This window comes from Mastomys coucha, unplaced genomic scaffold (assembly GCF_008632895.1).
Source record: "Mastomys coucha isolate ucsf_1 unplaced genomic scaffold, UCSF_Mcou_1 pScaffold18, whole genome shotgun sequence".
NCBI lineage: Eukaryota > Metazoa > Chordata > Mammalia > Rodentia > Muridae > Mastomys > Mastomys coucha.
The window spans coordinates 113321040-113340314 of NW_022196900.1; the positions used below are offsets into that span (position 1 = coordinate 113321040).

Genomic DNA, 19275 nt, shown 5'->3' on the forward strand with positions numbered 1-19275 from the left:
ATGGATCGGCACATACGGTAAATAGGGATTATTCCCTAAATACCCATTCAAGGGACACAATCGAGCTCTCAAAGCCAGTGTTGGCCCCCTCACCCTGTACCCAGCTATATTCTAGAATATGTTTGAACAGAAGCTAACACAAGGAGAGTTACTGGTAGTCCTAGGCAAGGAGAATCTTATTAGTGGTCTCATTATCTAGCTCCGGCTGGCCTGGAATACTCCATACAGACCAGGCTGCCTCAAATTCCCACAGATGCACTTGCTCTGCCCCCAAATGCTGGAATCAAAGGTGTATGCCACCACACCTAGCCCAGGGAGAGCATCTTATTCTTTTGTTCAGGATATGGTCTGTGGGGAGTGAATGCAGTTCTGAGCAAATGTGTATTATTGAGATGAGCAGAGCCATGTCAGGGACCCCAACCCCTGTCAGGCCCATGGGAATAGCAAAGCCTTCCTCTGCTCTAAGTACAGATGTTACCAACAATTGGCCTTCTGCTAACATTTTCTTCCCCCCAGATAACTAGAACCTGAAACTGTTGCTTACAGACACCTCCTACCATGATTATCTAACCCACCTCCTCATTTGGCTGTATACAATGAACCCACCCCGCAATTTGAATGTATAAAATAAATGTGCTGATCTGCCTCCATAAAATCATACTACCCACCCAAGCCCAGCTTTTCTGTCTGTGTGTCTGTCCTTTCTCCATTTTCTCTTCATCCTATTCAGGACAACCCTAAAACCATGCAGTATAAAGAGAATCTCCCGTGCACCTATCAGGAAAAAAAAAAAGCTGCACCAGGAAATGAGAGGTGGGAATTCCAACGGGGTGGGGGGTGTGTGCAGAATTCCGCGAAATAGGCTCAGGAGATTTACCCTGAACTCTGAGGAAGAGACAGGCACATGAAACTGAGAAGAACATAACCAGCCATGTGACATGCTTAGGATAAACTGGATTATTGAAATAAGAGCTAGTCAGGGAACACAGCCAAGATTATTGGCCTAGGTATTTATTCATATAAAAGAAGTCTCAACGTTGCTATTTTGGGAACAAAGAGGTTGGGAGGAAAACGCTAAAGCCATGGAAAACCCACAGTCACCCTGACTAGAGTGAACCAAACAGAACTGTGGGGTATTTCCCACCTTATTGCAGTAAATCTCCAACCCTAATAAGCCCGTGCAAAAAACACACAACTCAGTTATTATATTTGTAAGCTGTATGCCTAGATTGGGCAGATCTACCACTACACTAATCTATTCCCCACGTATGAGATCCCTTGCTACTTATGGCTTCTCCAGGCCATGTGGTTCTGCTCCATCTTCCTTCCACCTTTTCTTCCTCTATCCTCTCCTCTGTGGTCCCCTACCCTTCCTATACTCTCTAAAACCTCCAGCCCCACCTTTCCCTTCCACTGACCAATCACAGGTTCCAGCCTTCATTTGACCAGTTAGAATGGGGAGAAGGTTCACGTGAAATCACCTGAGTGTGTGTGATCCACTTCTCTTGAGGAAGCAGAATTAACATCAGAACACAAACAGCACCAGGACAACCCACAGCACAACCTGACCACTTTGTTCCCTGACATAGCAACTCTGAGGCTTACTGTTTCCTGAAGCTCGGGCCATAAGCTTCAGCGTGCTCTCAGCCTAGCCCATTCTAGAACCCATTTAAACTATTCTTCCACGTGGTTAGTTACCTCTCCTTAAGTTGATGCATCTTATCCCCTCCATCGATTGTGGCAAATCTCCCACATCTGAGTCTTTCCCAGAATTCCTCTCTCTTTCTGCCAAACTCTCACCTCCTATTTCCTGCCTCTGTTCATTGAACGTGGGCTTTTTAATTGACAAATGAATGCTTTTACACAGGGCACAAGAAATTCTCTCTACAATGCAGGTTATGGAAGGAGTGTACTAACAATTTGAAGCTGGTGGAGGTTCTTCAGCAGCTAAGTATGTTGTTAGAAGATGCGTGTACATGCACGGTATATGCAGATAAGGGATCCTAAGTTGCCAGGGTATGTGTATAGCCCAAGCCAGGTGGAGTCCCAGGCTGCTAAGCTATTCCCTATGCCTGTCTGCCTCCCCTTGACTGAGGCAAAACTAATCTTTGATTTTGAAGCAGAAAAATATTTCACAGCCAGCCAGTATGAAGCACAACTAATACATATTTAAAAAGACATTTTAAATATAGATTTTAAGCTCAAAGGTGGAGAGAAGGAACCAGGATTAGAGAGTTGGGGCGAACTTCTCTGAGAGTCTCATTATCTTTTAATAGTTATATACAGGCCTGGCATGGCAGGGTTTGGAGCTATTGTCTTTAAGGAGTTCCTAAGGTTCCTGATGAGATTATGACTAATATGGTAAAACTGAAGGTCAGAGATAAGCAGAATAGTAGACTGTTTTTACTGTAAACAAATTGCATTGACTTCATAGACTCTACCAAATCAAAAACAAACCAACATACAAAAACAGAAAAAGGAATGAAACCCTTCCTAAGGCCATGTAAACTCAGGCCTCCAGCTTGATTTATTGCTAATTTAACACAAGACATCATATATGAAGGGAACATTAAATCTGTGTCTTAGTGAGGGTTTTACTGCTGTGAACAGACACCATGACCTAGGCAACTCTTATAAAGACAACATTTAATTGGGGCTGGCTTACAGGTTCAGAGGTTCAGGGGGGAGCATGGCAGTGTCCAGGCAGGCATGGTGCAGAAGGAGTTGAGAGTTCTACCTCTTGTTCCTAAGACAGCTAGCAGAAGGCTGACTTCCAGGCAGCTAGGATGAAGGTCTCAAAGCCCATGCTTACAGTGACACACCTACTCCAACAGGGTTACACCTCCTAATAGTGCCACTCCCTGGGTAGAGCATATACAAATCATCACACTGTCACCAGCTATCACAGGAAATGTGTGTGGTACTGGGTTCCCCTTGTCACTGTCAAGGGGCTCGTCTCCCTTCTCATGTCCCCACACTTTCCTCTGCCTTGGCATCCTGGCTTAAGGAGACATGGCAGGCAACAAGCAGAGCGGCCCTCATAGAGTCAGCAAGGCCCCACCCAGGGCCTACTATGGTGCCTGACAGGACCTCACAGGCCCCATCCTTAATGTTGGTCTTGATTCTGGAAGCAATGAGACAATCAGAAGAGCTCCAGCAAGCTCCTGGGGAGATCCATCCTGGCATACATCTGTAATGACTGGGGCCAGAGGGAAGGTGAACTCTCCAGTCCAGACTTACAGAGTGCTGGTTGGCTGTGCCTGATAAGAATACAATATACTGGTGGTGGTGGCGCACACCTTTAATCCCAGCACTTGGGAGGCAGAAGCAGGCAGATCTCTGAGTTCAAGGCCAGCCTGGTCTACAGAGTGAGTTTCCAGGACAGCCAGGGCTATACAGAGAAACCCTGTCTCGAAAAACAAAACAAAACAAAAAAAACCCAAAAAACAAAAAAACCAAAACAAACAAACAAACAAAAAGACTAAGAATACAATGTCAGGATCAGAGAAGCAACTGAGGGACCGCCATTCCCGTCCTATCTGGGAGTGAGGAAACAAGACAGTATAAACTATATTCAGTATGAGAACTTGTTACTATTCATTACTATTGCAGAAAACATGGATTCATTTCCCAGCAACCACATGTGGCTAGCACACATCCGTAACTCCAGTTCCAGGGAACCCAGAGCCATCTTGTGACCTCCAAGAACTTCAGGCACACACGTGGTGCAAACATATATGCAGGCAAAACACACTTACAGTAAAGTAAAATAGGTAAATTTTAAATAAAATTAAAACAAACCAGGGCCATGTGCCTTTTGGAGTGTTAGCCTTGGAGCTGTACATCTCCTAACCAATACCAACCCCAGAGCCCGATAGAAACAGGAACTGGCTGCTCCTGAGCACTCTGAAGGACAGAGAGAAATCACTGTCCTTGCTTAGATTTAAGCACAGTGACAACCTGGCAGGTTCCTCGAGCACGCTGGTTTCTAATGGCTGGCTGCGATTATATTAATTTCCTGCCCAATGGATTTCCTGCCAGTCACACATCTGCCAGTCCCCTTCTAAGCGTCATGAGAAATAACAGCGAAGACGCATGAGGCTGAGGAGGAGGGAACACCAACCAGGAAGATGAGCAGAGGGCACCAGCATGCAGAATCGGCAAGGTGCTTGGCTCCCTGCCCAAAGCCTAATCTACCCGTAGCCTGATCTGTCCATCTGTAATACTTAGTGGAGCTTTTCTGAAGACAGAGGAGCCTGCGCAGCTCTGCAGAGCAGACAGGGTCTCTGCATGCTTGTCTCCTTTACTGCACTAGAGAGGGGAATGGGCTTGGAGAGAGCAGAGGACAAGAACTTCCAGATGTAAGGAAACCCAAACTCTAGAGCAGTTTACACTCCGGTCTCACCCTTAAGATGTCAAAACAGAGATGTCTGTCTAGTTCATCTTGTGAGTCCTCTGACCAGAGTTCCCTATCCAGGCCATCCAATGGGACCAGAGGTGGAGGCCAAAGGTTTCATGTGTATTTGAAGCTAATTAAATATTTATAATTATTATTATTGATGTGTTTGTAAAAAGATAAAGACAGAAAGAATATGTTCTATGGGGGTATGGTGAGGTATGGGGGAAGGGGGTGTCTCAGAAGGCCCATGCTGAGGCATCCCTTCCCCCTGAGGGACCAATCACACGAAGGTATATATAGAATAGAGTTTATTCAGGGCATGGGGAGGGAAGTTAAGAGGGTAGTAGAGGCAGAGAAAGGCAGGGAGAGGTAGAGAGTAGAGAAGTAGAGGCCGGCCGTGACCATGAACGCGTGGAGAAAGGGGGTTGGGAAGGGAAGAGCAAGAGCAAGAGAGAAGCAAGAGGGAAGCAAAAGTAAGAGAGGGAGGAGGGGCAAGCAGCCCCTTTTATAGTGGGTCAGGCCTACCTGGCTGTTGCCAGATAACTGTGGGGTGGAGTTTAGCCAGAATGCTAACAATTATTATTGTATTTATTGAGAGGAGGAATAAGCATGTTAACCTCGGGAAGGAGTGTCAGTATTGTCAGAGGATACCTAGCAAGAATCTCCTCTCTCTTCCCACCTTGTGGGTCTTGGAGTCACACTTGAACTGTGAGGTGCCCTCAGAAGGCAGAGCTAGGCCGGCCTGATGCCTCCCTCGGGGCGAAGAGGAACCCGAGCTGAAGGTGGCCCCTGCAGGGTGGGAAGAGCCTGAGACCAGAGAGCTTAGGCCTGCAGCAAGGCAGCCACCCTTCTCAAACATGGCGGCGACGGGGGTGCCAGGGATGTGCCCTTTCCAAACATGGCGGCCAAAACGGGCGGGCATCCGCGCGAAGGAAGCGCCCCTTCCCAGCATGGCGGGAACCTTGGCCAGCTTCCGGTGCCCAGCCCGCGGATCGTCGTCCGGGAGGCGCGCGCCGCCCGCTTTCCACAGGAACAAGCTTCGTGTGGGCACGTAACCCGGAGACGCCGGCCCGTGATTGGTCGCGTGCTGATGACATCAGACGCCGCGGCGCCGTGCGCACGCGCGCGCGCGCGATCGGAGCCGCGCGATCGAGACTCGACGGAGGAGCGTTAGGCCGGGGCGCTCACTCATGAGGAGCAGGAAGGTGAGGGGCCCCGCAGGCGGGGTGCGCGCCGCCGAGCCGCGCTCTCCCCGGGGAGCCGTCGGGGGGCGGGCGCCTCTCGGCCTCGAGCTCCGCCCCTGGGAGGGGAGCCCGCACTCCCCTCCGGCCCCGGGGGGAGGAGACGAGCACCTCCACCCACCCCCGGCGCGGGGCGAGGGCCATCCGGACCTGCGGTTTGCCCCCGGCCCTGCGGGCTGCAGCTGGGCCTTCCTATCGTCCCGCTCTGCCCACAGATGGGCATGCTGCAGCCGACCGAGCTCAGCCAAGCCCGTGTCGTACGTGACTGGGACCTGAACGCCGGCTGCGGAAGGCCTCTGGCCGGGCACGGCGGGGACAGTGAGTCCCTTAGCCTGAAGTGTGTCTACCGTCCACCCCTGGCCCGAAGTCCACGCTGACGTCCCTGTTTCTTGCGTTGCGCAGGCGTTTGTGTGTAGCATGGCTAATAGTAACTATCCCCCGTGTCGGTGGTCTTGGCTGCTGCCCCTCCTTTGCATAAGGAGACTATTACGGTCTAATGGTTCCCCGCTGTGTTTTTTACTTCTTTGCGCGGCTCTGTTCTCTTTTCAAACTTGTAGCGCCTCGATTCCAGTGAGACACAGAAGGGTCGAACTCTTGTGGGGTTCTCGCCCCACTTTCTCTTAGTCGTTGGTTGACAGTGCAGCCTTGCAATCTTTACTTTATCATTTGCAGCCACTTCCTCAGGCCAGCAAGGGCCCCACGGACCCTCCCTTTGGTTTCTGCCCGCCTATTGCTAGCACGTGCCTCCTTTGCCTTTTCAGAGAAGTATGCTTAAGATAATTTTATATAGGGGCTTTCCTCGGGGGTCGGAGGTGCTCCTGTGTGTGCCTGAATCACTGACTGGGTCACTAGCCTCAGCTAGAACTCCAGTGGTTTTAAAGCAACGGTTCCCCGTTTGCATCAGGAAGTTCCTTTATTCTTGCCTTAATCTTCTTCATCTCACAGGACAGGTTTTCTGGGTGTGGATTTTCTTAACTGGCATTTTGTTTCCTGCAGGTAGTGTTCTCACTGTGGTTCACACTGTGTCAGAAAGATGGTCTGTCCACTTGGAGCTCAGTTTGTTAAGCTTCCTAGACACAGGAGGTTTTCAACCATTCTGACTTGAAATACCTTTCTCTGCTTTCTTTCTGGCTGTCCCGTACTTGTGTGCTGTATGTGAGTTAAGGCCAGCCTAGGAGTTCTAGGTCAGCTGGGGTAGTAAGATATGTAAGGCAGTTGTGTGTGGTGGCAACAGGCTATGACCCAGCACTAAGGAGGCCAAGACAGATGTATTTTGCATTCAAGACCTAGCAGAGTAATTTAATGAAACTGACTCAAAGGGGAAAAAAAACCTAAAGGGGTGGGGCTGGGAATGCATGAAACTCTGAGTTCATTTTCCAGAGCACCATAAGCCAGGTGTGAAGCTCACATTTGTAAGCCCAGCACTCGGGAAACACGGGCAGATTTAGGAGGGCAAGGTTATCAGCAGCAAGTTAAGAGGCTAGCCTGGTTCACATGAGACCCCGGACTAAAAATAAAACAAAGGTGGGCTGGGGCTAGAGCACATCGGTAGAAATTCTGCTTAGCACATAGTAGGCTATCCCAGAGCAAGATGGTGACGAGGATGATGATGAGGTAAGACATGGGGCTAGGGTAGGGTAGAGAAATGAGTGCAGGAGCTGGTGATTCTGTCTTGTGTTACTGTTGCCATGGGCTTTGACACCAGATAAGAATTTGAGAGTCTTCCAAGAAAGAATGTGTCCAGTTATTTGGGTGCGTGGGCGTTGGTATGAGTTCGTGTCCACTTGGACCACAGCACACATGGAGGTCAGAGGACAGCTTACAAAAGACAGTTCTTAGCTTGCACTGTTTAGGTCCTAGCAGTTGAACACACCCCCTCGGTCCTGTGGCAAGCTCCCTTTCCCACTGAGTCATCCGATGCTCAACCCTGTGTCTAAGCCTGGACAGTTGGGTCAAACCAGCTTGGGGCATAGCCATCTTTGCTTGCAAGTGAAGGAACATGGATAGCTCAGGCACTGAGCTGGGGACCCACAACAGCTCTGGGCTGGCATACTGCCACAAGCATGCTCTCTGACCTTCACTCTTGTCTAGCTCACAGGTGGAGTGCGATCCTCAGCGCGCCTTCGGGCCCGAAGTTACCCTTCAGCCAGCTTGGCCTCTGCCGGGGATGTCACCAGCTCCACGTCTGGCAAAACAACATGTCTGGTGAGCCCCATTACTAAGAACACCAAGGCTATCGTTGTCACTCCGAGATGTGTTGTGTGAAATAGAAGACATTGCAGAAGCTGTGGCAGTACCGTCACTGCTGTCACAGAGGGGTGTGCTGTGCAATACAGCTGATTTTCTGGCCTTTGTGTACTATGCATGTGTATGGAAGTGTGCTAGTGGCCGGGGCACTGAGGCACAGCTTTGCCCAGCTGTGTGAATCTTTTACCCCCTTTACTCCTGGAGCTGAGAGAACAGTCAGACACAAGGCAAGGACTGTCTTATGGTCTACGTCACACTACAGCTGCCTAGTCAAGGAATCTCATCCCTAAATCGCTGCTTATGATTTTGGCAGCAGTTACCTTTATGCTCTAAGCTTTCTTGCTTGTTCCTATGATGATTTTAAAGTAAGTAACCATGCACTTTAGGAAAGAAAGGCCTGGGAAAGCAGCTTGCTCTGGAGTCCTCCTTGGCCTTCGATCTGTTCTGCTTCTTAGCAGCAGAACAGACAGGGACCAGTGGTTTCGGCACAGATATCTCAGGTGGAGGAATGGAAGCCTCTGGGACTGTGAGCCCTGTGCCTCTGCTAGATGGATCTGATTTTCTCATGTTTTTCTTTCTTGGCAGACTTCCTCATCACACAAAGCTACAGACAGACGGACTTCCAAAAAGTTCAAGTATGACAAAGGTCACCTTGTGAAGGCAGAATTACAAAAAGTTGACCCTAAGAGTGACATTTCTTCTTTGCCAAAAGCGGCCCCTTGTGAAAATCAGTCTGTAGAGGACGGTGCTGAGGCTGCTGTCCCTGCAGCGGAGAGCAGAGTGCCTCCTCAGGGCTCCTCCCGGCCTGGGAATGAGGAGCCCTCAGCAAAGGCACCCCGCAGTGAAAATGGCCTGTCCATAGCACCCCGCAGTGCTGCTGCAGCCCAGGAGCCAGATGATAGCTCTGCCACACAGGCGGAGCCTGTGCCCAGGACAGAGGAGGTGCGGGCATCTGTGCTTCAGATGGACAGCAGCGTCTTTCTAGATGATGACAGCAACCAGCCCATGCCTGTGAGTCGCTTCTTCGGGAATGTTGAGCTTATGCAGGTGAGTGTTGCCTCCTGCCTCTCCTGCAGTGCCTGGGCACCAAGCTGCAACTCCCTGCTCACATTTTATTGTGTGCCCATGATATACAACACAAAGGTGAACATAAATTGATCATGTTGGTGTACACACACAACCCACACACACAGGCTCACAAGCTGGGAAGCAGCTCAGTGTGAAAGGTAGCGTCCCTGGTTTCAGCCCCCTCTGTGTGTCCTCACACAAGGTTAGGAATTCAGATCTGTGATTCCAGGAACATGTGACCATGTCTGTTGCTATCTCTTGTTTGGAGTATAGCAATCTTTCTTACCAAGGGACCCGTGCCTAGACAGACTTCCTGTGTCTATAACAGGCCTGCCCTGCAGACCCCTGAGCAGACTGTGGCCAGATACGGATGTGGGTGCCCTGGCAATCTCACTTAAGACTGAAATTATGCTCTCTTCCCCTCTAAGGATCTGCCACCAGCCTCTTCATCTTGTCCTTCCATGAGCAGACGAGAATTCAGAAAAATGCACTTCAGAGCCAAAGATGATGAGGACGACGCTGAGGGGTAGAGCAGCAGGAACTGTGCAGCTGGTGTCAAGATCTGTATGGCATCTTCAAGAGAGCATGCTCTTAACTGAACACATAGTGGACATTAGTATCACTGGGACAGATGCCTGGACACGCTGCTGCCACCACTGCTTTGTGCAGGTCTTCTCCTTTCATAGACAACCATGCTGGCACAGCGGGCTGGGCAGTAGGAAACAAGGAAAAGTCCCGAGGGCTTTGGCAACAAGCTTACTTTCCATGTCAAACTGATCACCAGAGATGAATTGTTTCTTCTGGAGGGACTCCTGTTTCTGAGTGAAGCTAACCATTTTACCTTGTAGTTTTTGCAAAGTATATATGAGAAGGAAATAAAATATATTTTGAAAATACTTTTAAGAAAATACTGTGTTCCCCAAACTGTCATTTCAAATATTTGCGAATCAAGGGAGTAAATGAACTGTGTCCTAGGCTAGGAGTACTCTTGAGGCTCATTAGCAAGCAGGAAAGTCAAGGCCCTTGGTACAAACCTTGACCAGGAGTAGGGGTGATAGCTCCTGCCCTGCTCTGCTGGGATATAGGCTACCTGCCCACAAGGGTACTGGGAATTGAACTTGGCTCCTAAGCAAGAGCAACAAGTGGTCCAGGCCTATAGGAGTTTGCAGTTCTGCTCCTGTTCAGACAGACCTGCCCACCCCACCCCCATCAGTTCACATACACACACACCCAGTCACCTCAGCTTCCACTGAGATCCTCTCGTTAGCTGTGACCTTCATCTCAGATTTGTGACCTAATGACTGATGAACCACAATTTAAAGCTGTTGCTTGCAGTCATCCAATAGCCGTGGGCAGCAACGCACAGCCTTAGACGACAGCCCCTGGAGAAGACAGCTGTGTGGTAAGACTTGAGGGATCAGCACACAGACGAGCAGTGACCACCTTGCTTCCTTCCTGGGGTATGCATTTACTTACAGTCCACCCTGCTGATGGACACGCATGGGAGCCTGCCTGCAGCCGGCCTCAGCACTAGCACTTTTCCCGTCCTAACTGGCCTGTTTCAGCAGTTACCCGTCCAGGGAGGCTACCAGAACCCTGTGCCAGAGGATTTGGAAGGATCTGTTGAGATGGGGGTAGTCACAGATCTGAGTCCCTGGGCCTGGCATGAAGAGAGAGTTGCCAGTACACAGGCATCTTCTGAAAGTTCAGATAGGGTGATGGGTGAATGTGGGATATCAGGCCCAAAGGACACAGGGAAAGGTTCCAGTGTGTGCCTACCGACAGTCCACAGCAGCAAGGGCAACTCAAGAATAGACAAAACCTAAACAAGGCCACCAAGCTGGCTCAGCATGTCAGGGCGCTTGCTGCCAAGATGAGTTCAATCCCTAGACCCCACATGGTGGAAAGGACCAACCTCCACAGGTTGTCCCCATGCCTCTGCAGACATGCCACGTGTGGTATGCACACAAGAGTGACTCATTACAACTTTCACAGTCTGTGGCAGTGCCAGCACCAGGTCAGCACCTGCAGAGGGAGGGGTCCAGTTGTGGGCACCTGTGAGACAAGCACCAGGATTCAGAGAGCGGTGAATATAGCAGGAGGCCAACAGAAGTTAGCAGCTGTGTGTGGGGTGGGAGTGGAGGCCTCAGTACAGGGTCCAGGGGAACAAGTGTGAGTTTCCAGGTTTCCCAGACAACGGGAGACAGCTTACTACGGCCCTAGATGGTTTTGAAGGTCAGTCACTTGGTACCTTGCTTTCACTCAAAGCTCATTTTTCATTCCAGCTACAAGTGTTCTGCATTCCACTAGAGAAACAGAACCTCAGGTCAGGAGGGGTGCAGAGCAGTCCTGCACTGGGCATGCCGGCAGGGGCATAGGTAACAGAAGACCACAAATAGCAAACTTGAGGCTGAAGAGAAGGCCCAGCTTCTACTTGCTACTCTGCAGAGGACCCAGATTGGGTTCCAGCAGCAACATAATAGCTTACAGTCCCCTGCAGTTCCAGTTCCAAGGTATCCAATCATGCTGACCTGGCACGATCCTGCATCCATGAGGTGCACTAGCATGCACTCAGATGCCCAGAAGCGTGCGCTCACACACACACACACACATATCAAACCTTAGCCCACACGCGCACACACACACACACACATCAAACCTTAGCCCACACGCGCGCGCACACACACACACACACACACACACGTCAAACCTTAGCCCAGTCCTGGTAACAATCCTAGTAAGAGACAGTGATTCTGCATGTCCCAGGGTGTTTAAAAAGGGCAGAAAAGCAGAATAAGACACACTGTAAATAGTTGTATGTCCATGACTAAGAAAAGCAGCTGGGTTCTCTGAGAGCTCCACCTGGCTGCCTAGGGTGCTGCCCTGCCATCTCTGTGAAGATGGACTCACCCAGAGCAACTCTGTTCAGTCTCTGCCTGCTGGGATCTCACCTTTCGCCCCATCTTCCTCAATATGTTCAATCTTTTTTGAGATGTCTATTTTAGAAACACTTTATTGTTTTTCTGATTACATGGCAAATATAAAAATCCAAACATTACAAAATATATAAAATGTCCATTTCAAAAATAAACTCAGGCTGGGTGTGGTGGCACATACCTTTAATCCCCAGCACGCAGGAGGCAGAGGCTGGCTGGTCTATAGAGTGAGCTCCGGTCCAGCCAGAGCTCCTTAGTGAGACCCAGTCTCAGAGAAAAAGAATGAAGTATTATAAAATACGTGGTGTAGGAGATAGTACTTGGTGATCGGTCTCATCCCTGCTGAATCCCCCAGTATGACTGCTTTTGTCGAGTGGCATTTCCACAGACTGTGCACAAGCTGACACACATTTACAAAACCAAATTCCAAGTGTGGTGGTGCACACCTGTAGTCCCAGCTCTAGGGATCAGGCAGGAAGATCATGAACTCAAGATCATTCCCTGCACCAATAAAGCCATCGATGCTTTTAACAGTTTCCTATTTCTCCACATGAAAGTTTAAACCCGCTCCAATCATGCGTACATACATTTATCAGTGTTGACAGCCGTTATTTAATCCATTAAAAACATCAGTTTCACGTGGCTCAAAATAAGGCCACAGTCAGCTGTTCAAACCAGGACACATCTGGAAGGCTTCCCACCTTCTGACATTTTAAACAATTCAGCAGAGAATGCCCTACGTGTTTGTTATGAGATGCAAACGTTTACCCTGGAAGCACTGTTTCTTTCAGAGGCGTACACTCAGTTACCACCAGTACTCAGTAGAAACAGAGGCCATAAAAGCTCAGCACCACCACACATCACAGTGGCCAAGTTCAGCCCTGGGGCCATGAGCACGAAGGCCCTGCCACAGGAATATGATGAGCACCTACATTGTCCTCTGCACACTGGGCTGTCAGAGGCTGGGGATGCAAACTGGGAAGGTACACAAATCGGATTCACTGGAAAGACTCCTAAAGATTTTTCTTGAACCTTCTAGAGTGACAAAGCATAACTGTCCCCATTACCACCGCAATCGCCTCAAAGAAGGTATGGCAAGTGTCACTGGTGCTTCTGAGTACGGCGCTTCCGAGCAGGCTGCTTCCTCCTGGATCCTGTCTGAGGCCGATAGATCCTACTGCGGTCACACTGCAGCTTGTGTGTGGTCTTCTTGTGGCAGGCAATGTGCACCAACTTCAGGTTCTCAGCAGTGAAGAGCAGGCTGTAGAAGTACTCCCAGTTCACCTCCCTCCCATCCTGGATTGCTTCAGCCAACGTGGGTACCACGGTGCGTTTCTTCTCTATTCTGCCAAGTGGGCGAGGGGGGTCCGGGGCGGGGAGCAGACAGACATTTTGCTGTGAGTGCCACACACTACAGGGTGCCGTGCACTCTCCCATGAGCCACAGACACTTGCTGTCTGTGGACCCAGTGTCTACCATGGCAGGCAGCCCTGCTGTCCTGATAGTTTTTTGTCAATGTGACACAAGCTAGGGTCATCTAGGAAGAGAGTACCTCAACTGAGAAAATGACATTATCAGATCAGTGTGTATGAAAGTCTGAAGCATTTCTTGATTAATGATTGATTACTGTGGGAGGGCCAGCTCACTGTGGGCAGTGCCATCCCTGGGCTGATGGCCCTGGGCTGTATAAAAACAGGCTTGAGCAAGCCAGGAAAGGGTGCCCCTCCACGGTCTCTGCACCCATTCCTGCCCTGAGATACTGTCCTGACTCCTCATGACAGACTGACTGCAAGTTTGACAGTAAAAAAATAAACCCTTTCTTCCCCAGGTTGCTCTTGGTCAGTGTTGTTTCACGGCAGTGGAAACCCTAAGACGAGGTATGAGGACCCTGAAGATTCACAGGGACCCTAAGCTGGGAACAGCCCAGAAGGACAATGGCAGCAAAATGGACAGGACTTAGGGATGAGTCACCAGAGGACCAAGCACCACACTGGCCCATCCCTGACGTGGGCCATGGGTGGCCACAGTGTACAGAGTGTGGCGCAAGCAGTGCTGCTTGTCTTACTTTGCAAACTTGAGTGGTGGGCACAGCTTACCATACTTAAAAGAGTGTGGGAAAGCTAGGCAGGGTCCCTCGAAGGCCACTCAGTGGAGCCACGCCCCATGTGTGAGCGTTTATCAGCCCCTGATGACTCCTGTTTGCTCATGTACCAATTTTATACAACTGCCCACAGACCCCAGGCCTGTGTCTCCCACAGGCACATGAGCCAAGTATGTATGGCCAATGTGACACAGATATGGCAAGCAAAAACAATGTCATGTTACTTCAGAGCCACTGAAACTGGGGCTCCACAAGGACCAAATGCAGATCTACTCTGCAGAGACACTGACAAGACAGAGCAAAAGACTGGTCACCAAAGAGAAATTCGGGTCCACACAGTCTCAAGAACAGCCGAGTGGCAGGCAAACCGCCTTTCCATATTTAATTCTTCAACCCTCTGGAGCCTGGAAGTTTGTTACACAGTGGTCTGGACAGGGCCCACCTCCTGGCTTGTCCTCATAGAGCAATGAGAATATCCCCACTTCCTGGCTAGTCCTCGTATAGCAACAAAAATGTCCCCATGTTCTCCCACTCACCAGAACATCTGCTCTTATTGGATTACTCCGCTCCCTATGGCCTCACTTTACCTTAACTCTCTCTCAAGGACCTATCTCCAGATGCAGTCTCACTGGGCAACAGTTGCAATGTGTATCTGGGGTGGGAGGAACCACAATTGAATCTACAGCAGGATGTTACCCCAAAACAGCAGCGCTGTGCCAGAGCGTTCAGGCAGAGCCAGAATACAGAGAGTGGGTGGCAAGAAGGTCCCAGAATGCCCATGGGAGTCTAAGAGACTGCAGAAGGTCCCAGAATGCCCACGGGAATCCAAGAGACTGCAGAGAAGAATCGGAGTTCTCCAGAATGGAAGACGAGGCACAGCAGAGCCAAAAGGAAAGGTTTGTCCATGGTGTACATCGCTCTCAGTTAAGGGGAATCAAGCCAATCTCCATTGGAGAGATAGAACGTCTGACTGACAGCAGACGCCAGGAAACAGTGATCAGTCTCCTTCATGGAGTACACAGGGGACCTAGATGCTGGTGATCCCAGACTTAGTGTGAGACAGCCCCTCTCCAGTACTCAGTATAGAAGTGGCAAGAGGGAGTTCACCCTCAGGCCCTCTTTAGAGAAGCCCCAGGACCAAGCATCAGCAGAGCAGGCCCAGGGAGATTCAGGAGGGGGTGAGCAGAGGAGTGGGAGATGTAAGTAGGTACTGACCATGACGACATGACCACTGTGCAAGCTCAAGGTCAGCTGGGACAACGTTGAAAAAGAGCCCTGGAAGAAAGAGGTGACAGGTGGGCCCAGGACATACAGTGACACCAGGCACACAGGAGGTATAGGAAATGGCAAATGAGATTAATTCAAACCTACTTACTCATGCAACAAAACTACTGAACAGATGCTGAACAGCCACTGTGTCTAGACACTGGGACAAGGGACCAGTGCAGGATAGTCTCAGACAAGACAAAAGGCAGTGTGCTGTTGCTACTAATGTGCTAACAAGAGACGCCCTCTGTGATGGAAAACAGAAACCCAGCCGAGCGAAGGTGAGACAGAAAGCAGGGTGGACAGGGAGTCCCGGCCTCTTTACAGGTACCAGAGCCCACAAAGGATGAAATGACATGAAAAGCAGCATGAAATGACAGACAGACAGACCTGCCAAAGACATATCAGAACAGGCAGCCACCCTGACCCCGAAACACCAACCTCAGAAGCAGCTGGACTCATGTAGCCTTGAGCAGATGTTAAGACACAAGAGACAAATCTAGGGAACAGAGAGGAAACCCAAAGGAGCAGAAACTAGAAGTGAAAATAAAAGCCAGGGCCCCTGCACCTGCAGGAGGAATCGCAGGATCTGTGCACACTGGGGCCTGGTCTTCTAGGGCTCACCACAGCTGCCCCATCTGGTTGTGATACAATAATGGGACAAAAATACAGCAACAACATCTGTCACACGGACAGTTGGGAGGGAACTAGTGCCCAGGACAAGAGTAAACAACAAGCAGAGCAAGCAGCCTGAGAGCTGTGACAGCAGAGAGCTGTGACTGACAGCAGAGAGTTGTGACTGACAGCAGAGAGCTGTGACAGACAGCAGAGAGCCACAGAGGTCTCAGCAGAAAGCCACAGAGGCCTCCGCCTCCCCAGGACCAGGAATCAAACAAAAGCAGCCAAGTGGGTGCTCACCTCAGGCAGGAAAATGCAGAGGCCCAGTGACACCGAGTGGCAGTGAGGACAGGAAGGGATTTACAGTCACGCGAACTCAACACCCTGAAAAGGCTGGAAGTACTCTGAAGGGGACGACGGGCATTAATTCCCCCAAAAAGACTGGAGGTCAGAGCCAGGGCAGACTCTCATCTGGAGCACGGAGGGATAAAGGGGCCCTCAGCTACAATCACTTTTTATATGCTTTTAAATTATTCTGATACCACGGGTCGGTAGACATTTGGGGGTACTTGAACACTTTGCCTTCATAAAGCAAGGTCAAGGGTAGTTACAGTCAGGACAGCACCACAGCTGCAGAAACATGGTACTGCCCTACCCCGACTCAGCAGAAGAGACTGCAGCTTGCCCAGCTGTGAAAACATCCTGCTGGCCCTGTCCTCCCATACTTCAGCCCTCAAGCTGATTCCTCTGGTTCAAACACACAGCAACAGCCTCTTAGGGGCCAAAACTGGGCCATGAAAAGCCAGGCCACCACATCCAGCCACCGATAGAGGCTAGAGAGTAGAGGGGTCAGCTCAGCATCAGGCGCAGACAGCTGGTAGGACAGTAGCCTCTCTCCAGAACCTTTCCATAAAGCATGTGGTGTCTGTCGTGGGCCTGGACCACACAGGTGTAACCCACCAGACCTGAGATGCCTAAGCAGGGACTGGACCTCACGGTGATGGGTTAGTTCTGGTTAGTGAACTTGAATCTTGGTGACATACACTTACATATGATCCAGGTTCCACGTACTGAAGAGAATCCGGCTCTCTCTGTTGCCATAGGGGTTGATGGAGTGCTTGGAAAGACAGCTCTCCAGGTCAAAGGGGCCCTGCAGTGAGTGAGGACAGGGGTTGGAAATACAGGACTGAGGACCCTGACTGCTCTCCTCCCAGCCATCAAGCTTGCTGGAACTGACCGGCCCCACGAGTCGTTTAGTTAACGAACAGATCTTTGAACAGGCAGTGCCAGCACCTGTACCCCGAGCACTAGGAGGCAAAGGCAGGAGGATTTACAGTGAGGCCAGGGAGGTGGCTCAGGAGGAAAAAGTGCCTGCCACACAAGCCTGAGAACCAGGTGCGATCCCTGTAGCCAGGTGTGGTTTATCCTCTGAGCACACTCAAGCTGTGGCATGTGCACATTCTCACACACAAACCTTATACACATATACACAAAAGTAAGATATTAAGTCAGCCTGGGCTATATAGTGAGCTTAAATATGGTCTCAACTACATGGCAAAACTCCATCTTCACAAAACAAAATTGTTTGCTGTTCAGTAGAGACTGAAATTTCTCTCTTTGGGGCTGGGGAGACAGTTCGGTGATGAAGAGCACCTGGGTCTGACTCTGTGAAGCCAGAGGCATCACGGAGCCTGAGACATGCACTGCCCACACATGGCTCACAACCATTGAGAGCTTCAGTTCCAGGGGATCCGACACCCTCTCTGGCCTCCAGAAGGCACCAGGAACATAGGTATACAGACATACACACAGGCAAAACACTCAAACACATAAACATCTTTTTAACTCTGTCCTTGGGATTCAACCTGCCCTTGCCATTCTATCACCTATGACCTTACCCTCTGAGTTTCCAGACGACAAAAGCATTCCCGCCCCTGTTGCTAGAACCTGCTGTTCCCAGCATGCTCCTGTGCTCCTAGGGTACCACACACTGCCACCCCAACGATTACACACCACCATCCCCTCTTGGGTCGGCGGCTGCCCATCCTCTCTGCCTCCTACCCCAGAAGAGCTATGCTCTGCAGTATTCTTCGTGGCCCCAGAACAAAGGGCACAGGTTTACCTGGCAGGAGAACCATCCTTCTGGAGTACAAAGGCGGCTGCTGGCCTCTGCACTTCTGTCGAAATAGCTGCCATTGTACTGCACGGACTTGAGCTTCTGGCACATGGAGCTGAGGACTCGAAGGTACTCTTCTTGAGCCGCTGCATCCACCACAGAGGTGTAAGCGCTCACCTGCAAGACAGCCAGAGGCATCAAGGAGCCTGAAACATGCACTGCCTATGCTTTAACACCTGCATTCAGTTACCAACCTATGCCCAGCATCGGTCATCAGGAACCTGCCCCAGCCCAGTCCTACAGTGAGAGCGTCTGACCACTGCACAACTGTCACTGCCTTGAAAAAGCACTCTAACCCCACGAGATGGATCAACACAACAATGCGATCCATCAAGCTGGGAGAACGAAATATGATCAGGCCAAGCAGAATGGTACACATCTGTAATTCCAGCACTTGGGAGGCTGACGTAGAAGGATTGAAAAGGCTAGCCTGGTCTATGTAGCAAGATCCTATCTGGAAAAAAAATTATTATCATATAAGTCAGCAGAAAGCAGTGTTCCCTCTGCTCGGGAGAGCAGTGCTGACATAAAGAGCTCCATCTCTGCAGCCTGCAGGTAGGTATCAGGATCAATTCATCAATGTTAGGTCATGGCAGGACAGTCACCAAGGCCACAATGAGGAGCCTTACTCAAAAACAGACAACGAAGGCCTAGCTGACCCCTCTAGGAGGCAGAGGAAGGGGGAAGATTTAAAAACAGAGCCCACACCTGCTGCTCCAGCTGCCTGGCCACTCAGACCTCTGTTGGCATGTGCCAAACTTTGGTTACTGTCCAGCAAACTCAAGCTGTGTATTCTCGGCCCTCCTGTCTGCCTGGGTTTGGCTCCTGCCACCTAGAAGCAGAGCAGTCAGATATGGGGCACCATTGTCTGCCACACTGCATGCAGACCTATCTCCAGCATGGAGGATGGCTAACAGGTAAGTGCAGGAGAGTGCCACAGCAGCATGTGCCCAGTGCAGACAGCCTGAGAGCCCAGCAGGCACAGTGCAGACAGCCTGAGAGCCCAGCAGACCCAGTGTAGACAGCCTGAGAGCCCAGTAGGCACAGTGCAGACAGCCTGAGAGCCCAGCAGGCCCAGTGTAGACAGCCTAAGAGCCCAGCAGACCCAGTGTAGACAGCCTGAGAGCCCAGCAGGCCCAGTGTAGACAGCCTGAAAGCCCAGCAGGCCCAGTGCAGACAGCCTGAGAGCCCAGCAGGCCCAGTGCAGACAGCCTGAGAGCCCA

The 19275-nt window shown here is 50.6% G+C and overlaps 2 protein-coding genes across 2 annotated transcripts in view; one reads left to right on the forward strand and one right to left on the reverse strand.

Moving 5' to 3' along the window:
• Positions 1-5471: 5471 nt before the first annotated feature.
• Positions 5472-9863, forward strand: CUNH1orf174 (chromosome unknown C1orf174 homolog). The gene is made up of 4 exons (XM_031379651.1): positions 5472-5604; positions 7732-7845; positions 8473-8934; positions 9384-9863. The coding sequence occupies exons 1-4, from the start codon at positions 5590-5592 to the stop codon at positions 9483-9485; spliced, it is 693 nt and encodes a 230-aa protein (XP_031235511.1). The 5' UTR covers positions 5472-5589; the 3' UTR covers positions 9486-9863.
• Positions 9864-11950: 2087 nt separating this feature from the next.
• Dffb (DNA fragmentation factor subunit beta) overlaps positions 11951-19275 on the reverse strand; it is a 14833-nt gene continuing 7508 nt past the window's right edge. Inside the window, exons 5-7 of the mRNA XM_031379652.1 lie at positions 17999-18169; positions 16926-17026; positions 11951-13236 (exon numbers count right to left, since the gene is read on the reverse strand). Coding sequence (XP_031235512.1) covers positions 12993-13236; positions 16926-17026; positions 17999-18169 — 516 coding nt within the window. The 3' untranslated portion in view covers positions 11951-12992. The remainder of the gene's footprint in view (positions 13237-16925; positions 17027-17998; positions 18170-19275) is intronic.